General features: G+C 35.7%; 1 protein-coding gene and 1 long non-coding RNA gene across 2 annotated transcripts; both read right to left on the bottom strand.

Moving 5' to 3' along the window:
* Nucleotides 1-567, bottom strand: LOC109581448 (uncharacterized). Its single transcript, XR_002184644.1, has 2 exons — nucleotides 425-567; nucleotides 1-77 (listed from the first exon to the last, which is right to left on the bottom strand). It is a non-coding gene; the product is annotated as an uncharacterized LOC109581448 (long non-coding RNA).
* Nucleotides 568-1,354: 787 nt separating this feature from the next.
* On the bottom strand, nucleotides 1,355-3,272 carry LOC100640618 (uncharacterized). The gene is made up of 11 exons (XM_019995582.1): nucleotides 3,221-3,272; nucleotides 3,015-3,169; nucleotides 2,828-2,965; nucleotides 2,558-2,707; nucleotides 2,250-2,362; nucleotides 2,136-2,187; nucleotides 2,017-2,084; nucleotides 1,887-1,956; nucleotides 1,725-1,834; nucleotides 1,518-1,620; nucleotides 1,355-1,475 (listed from the first exon to the last, which is right to left on the bottom strand). Exons 1-11 carry the CDS (start codon nucleotides 3,243-3,245, stop codon nucleotides 1,410-1,412), a joined length of 1,050 nt encoding a protein of 349 aa, XP_019851141.1. The 5' UTR covers nucleotides 3,246-3,272; the 3' UTR covers nucleotides 1,355-1,409.
* Between the last annotated feature and the right edge of the window lie 1,790 nt (nucleotides 3,273-5,062).

The following is a 5,062-nucleotide window of genomic DNA, read 5'->3' as shown; positions in this document are numbered from 1 at the left end:
GAATAACAGTTATCCTTAGTACATCCTTTCAATGTAATGTTCATTAGTGGTGGTACATTAGTACAAAACTGATGAACCTAAAAAAAATGTTTTCTTAAGTGAGTAATTCCAACACAGTAAACACACCATGGGATATCATTATTAAGTACAATATAGACTATACATTATAATACATGGTACATTTATTACACATTACCTATAATACATTATAATACTATAGTCTGTCTATCATCATTTAACACTACTATTCACTATTACTATAAAGTTATCATAGCTGGCTATCATTAATCCTATTAGGGAACTTACTGATACAATGAAATGAAAAGTCCAATTTACATTCCCTCTTTCCTTATCAGTTACATATAACTGCACATCTACTGTATAGAATAATCACTTTAGGCTCTCAATAAGTATAATTACTTACTTGTTGATTGAAATCCAACAGTTATGTTACTAGTGGATCCATTCCCAGCTTTATTAGTAGTTTTAATGTTAAACAGATATTGTTTATTGGTTGGGTTCATTGGACAGTAAGTGTAGTTAGTGATAGAGTCATTAAGGTACTGTTGATCAGTTCCTACACTGATTATATACTGTACTGTTAGTCCTGGTAGTGTGAATGGAGGATACCATCTGATAAACATACAACAAGAATCTAACTGATATCCTGTTAAACTACTGACACTATCAGGTGGACCTGTCAATAAAAAAACATGACGTCAAACACAATAGTAGATTTTTCACCCTAATGTATATAATATATAAGTTAAACAACAACAATGCAGGCTAAATGAATGTTTAAATAACTTTATTAATCATTACACTGACCTTGTACATATAGATATGCTGGTTCAGTGGTAGGTCCATTGGGTGCGTTACAGGTAACTTCTGTGCCATTTACTTCACTTGTTGCTCTTAGGCTGAGTGATGCCATTCCACCAGAGGATAATTCTGAACCAACAACTGATGGATTAGTCACAAAAGAGAGATGATAAAGAGTCACATTAGTAGCACATTCAAATGTCACAGTATCATTGACATATACATATTGTGTCTCTGGTGCAATAGTGAAGGAGATGCTGCCTGAAACTATAAACATTATAAAAGAGTGTTATTGTAAATTAAGCCCTTACCATAAGTGTTCATAAGAAAGAATACATTTATTGCAATTGAAAGTATTATTTTCCCCATTTCGGTGGCTTCTGAAGTAATGGAGTTCTGCTATTATATCAAAAAAGAAAAACTTGCTGTAATAGCCCCATCCGCATCATAAAATCATATATCATGCGATATCAAGCCGCGCCTTTCTGTTCATTAATATTAATAATAGATCTAATTAATTATAAAAACAGCGCGTGTTCTTTATAAACAAGAATATAATTAGCACGTATAGTTCTTTTGTTAAATCTTTAAACAGGACTTGCCCATTTTGGATCAAAAACAAGAGGAAAAAACTGTCCTTCCATTTTATTACCCTATAAAAAGAGCTTCAAATTAATGCAAATACATATTACTACCTTTTCAATGAGAGGAACCCCATTAAGCAAAGGTTCGTTAGTATCAGACCAAACTCCATCAGCAATATAATTAACAACACATGCTCTCCTTGGCCTCTCTGACCTACAATAAAATAATAACAATTTGTCAAATTGTATCAACTAATTCAACTTAGTGTCACGTAACAAGTGAGAATGCAACGTCTTTAGAATAAAATAATAATTCACTTGTTAGCGTATGATCCATGCACCATTAAAGGATGATGGAAGCTAGCATGTCCTCTCTTTAAACCAGAAGGAACTGGTTTGAATTGAGCAAACTCTTCTTCTGTCAGCACCTTATAGGTTTAAAAACTTACATAACCCTATGTACAAAAACTACACCCAAACCTTTTTCAATGACTCCATGTCACCAAAAGTAGCATCAGTGATTGGCAATGGGTTCCCATTTCTACTCCACCTATAATTATCAAATTATTATTGAAATTATTGTCTTTCTTTTTGACAATCATGTATGCACCTGTGTGATTCAGGTACAAAATGTAATCCGCCTGTTTCTGGGGTCTGATCATCGAGAGCAATATGTATCTACATAGCAACAAGCCACACCCATAGCAACAGAACTACGCAATAACTCACAGTTAAGTGTTTCATTGGTTTAGTCCGTGTCCAATAACTATAGTCCTGATGCCTAAGTATGCATAGTAAATAGTGAATTTCAATGTGTATATTAATTGCATTAATTATACCCACCAAGCAACAACCCCACCATGCTTTGGAGGCTTGGAAAAGAGTTGATCATGCCAGAGTCTAATGGGGACCTGCCCTCCTTTATTATCAGGATCAATCAACTGGGAACTGGGAACCTAAATAATAAGAACATCAGAATAGATGAACACATACAACCTCCAATGCAGCAAAACTAATACTAGTATATTAGTATTACCAAGAGTAAATATTGACACATTGCATTGACACAATAATTTTAAAAATAAAATACATTATTGGTACATTACATTGTGCATGCATACTACATAGTACTGAGCGTATGCTTTCCTTACTGATATTTGAGGGAGGAAACAGATGTCATGGAAGGCTTTTGTGATCCTCCATTGTCCAAGTGCGTGGAGGAGTACATTGTCAGAGAGTCCACTTTGATTGCGATGAAACTCATAGAAAAGACCATGACCTGGATGAACCTTCTCTTTATCCTAAAAAAATTAAAACATAAATAAAACACTTTACTTAACAGGGACTATATATTACAAATTAATAGGGCATATCTGCATGCCCATAGCAATTATATACACTATTGTCAATGCGTCTCTTACCAAAAAGATCTGATAGTCATTGAGGATGAGTTCACATTGTTCATCAGTCAGTACTCGTATACCTGAAAGATACCCATCCCTCCAATACTGATCAACCTGCTCTTGACTCAATGCATACGAGGACCATTGTGCTGGGTCCTGGAAACACAAAATATTAAAATGATAATAAATTATAATATTTTTCTACTTTTATTGGACTGCAAAGTGTTCCAAGGGGTTGATGCTCCAAAGAAAGGTCATGAAAGTCTTCTGCAACAGTTACATCTACTCTCCCTTTCTCGTGTTCCTTGTTAACGTACTGTTCTTTTACTCCTTCCATCTTTCCAGCCACACCCTTGAAGACTGCAGAGAGTAGGTGTGGTTTAGGTCACGTTGATTAATAGGCGTGGTTACTTAATTTGCAGAATAGGCGAGACATGTATCATGTGATGGAAGCTCATTGCAACTGAAAAGAAGTTAAATTCTCAATAAATAGTACTACATATAATAGATAAGTAAGTAATGCTAACCTCTGGTTGTGCTTTTCATTCATCTATTGTAGTCAAAGATGTCTGCTCCCCCTCCTCCTCCTCCTCCCCCTCCCCCTCCTCCTCCTCCTCCTCCCCCTCCACCAGTAATGGAGAGCTCTCCCCCTCCTCCTCCTCCTCCCCCTCCTCCTCCTCCTCCTCCTGTTGTGAGTGGTGGACTAATAGAAGACACTTCAGAGCCAGCAGGTAACACTATGGGACTAATAGGAGGGATATGAATATAATTAATGCAGTTTGTATTATTTTTATGCCACAATTTTGTTGTTTTTTGACTGGAAATTAGTTCAAAATTGCATTAGTTCTATACAGATACAGAGCAATTAAAACATGTACGTGTACATGTATGTGTTAACTAACTTTTTCTCCTGAAAATCAGATGAATAGACTCTCCTTTATCTTCACTTTATAGCTCTTGAAGCTAAGCTTATCTCTTTCTCTCTCCTTGCCTTATCTCTGCAAATTGAAACTAAAATTGTTATGGAAATATTTATGATACTTTTAAATGTTTGTGTTCTCTTTATTAAGCAACATATGGTACGTCACACCTGTCTTTCATTTTAAATCTTTCTCTCTCTCTCTCTCTCTCTAGCTCCATCAATGGAGGAGAAGCCGGCTAGTAAACCAGTTGAAGGTGCTCCACCTGCTAGTGGTAAGGTATGGGAGAGACCATGGAGTATAGCAGAAATGAAGGAAGGGAGTAGAGACTGGACACTAGCCTCTGATGCTGGGGTAAGTCACTGTACAAATGACATTAAAACTATCTTATTTTACATAATATACATGTACATGTATATACACGTATATGTCTTTATTATTGTACGTGTTTTATCTGTTTCTGTCTTTTCCTTTTCTCTCTCTCTCTCTCTCTCTCTCTCTTTCTCTTTCTTCAGATGCTCTTGTTTCTCAAGGAGTTCTCTCAACACATAAGAACTCGTACGCACGAGATTGAGAAACAGGTTGACACCCTGGTTGACGAGACGAAAGGAACCGGAACAAGAATGAACAACATGATCAACGACTTCTTAATACTCTCAAATATTCAATTTGTGGAGAACGTAAGAGATCAATAAATAATACCTTGTCAATGTACATGTATACTATTGTCCAATGCATTTGATGCATGTGTTCTCATTGTTAGCGAGTCTTTGAGGAGAACAATGAGCCAGAGGCTGAGAATGAAGAACAAAAGAAAGAAGACGAAGTGAGTACATGTACATTAATGTATACATGTCAATAAAGATATACATTATACATACATGTACATGTAGTACTCTTATTATATGGTTATAGATGTACACTTAATATATCTGATTGTATGGATGTGTACATGTACATGTACATATACATGTAGTACTCTCATTTATGGTTATAGATGTACATGTACATTAATATGTAGTTGTAGTGCATCTGATTGTATGGATGTGTACATGTACATGTATTATAGGAGAAGGCAAAGGAAGAGAAGCAAGAAGAAGTTAAGAAAAGAATATCAAATGCATACAAGTCAGGAATAAAGACACTCGACGAAGCTTTCGAACAATTGCAATACGAGAAAGAAGAAGGTATAAGATGAAACAACCTCAGGTATAACTATCATAATTATTATTATTACAGGCTCAGAAGATGAGGATGAAGAGAGTCTGGCTGAGTTCACTCCCGAGCCAATACTGGAACCCATTGATCGTTATTCTGCTAGACCCTTACCCCT

This window comes from Amphimedon queenslandica, unplaced genomic scaffold, assembly GCF_000090795.2.
Source record: "Amphimedon queenslandica unplaced genomic scaffold, v1.1 AMPQUscaffold_13438, whole genome shotgun sequence".
Lineage (NCBI taxonomy): Eukaryota > Metazoa > Porifera > Demospongiae > Haplosclerida > Niphatidae > Amphimedon > Amphimedon queenslandica.
Note: the sequence above shows the minus strand (reverse complement) of the source record. Positions and strands in the feature narration are given on the sequence as shown.

Bases quoted from the DNA above. Each gene is read 5' to 3' on its own strand.
- LOC100640618 (XM_019995582.1), bottom strand. From the start codon at position 3,245: ATGTCTCGCCTATTCTGCAAATTAA. The intron at 2,363-2,557 runs GTAAGGAAAGCA...CTTATTATTTAG, and splicing joins GTTTCCTCCCTCAAATATCA to GTTCCCAGTTCCCAGTTGAT. The intron at 1,957-2,016 runs GTGCATACATGA...TGATAATTATAG, and splicing joins TTTGTACCTGAATCACACAG to GTGGAGTAGAAATGGGAACC.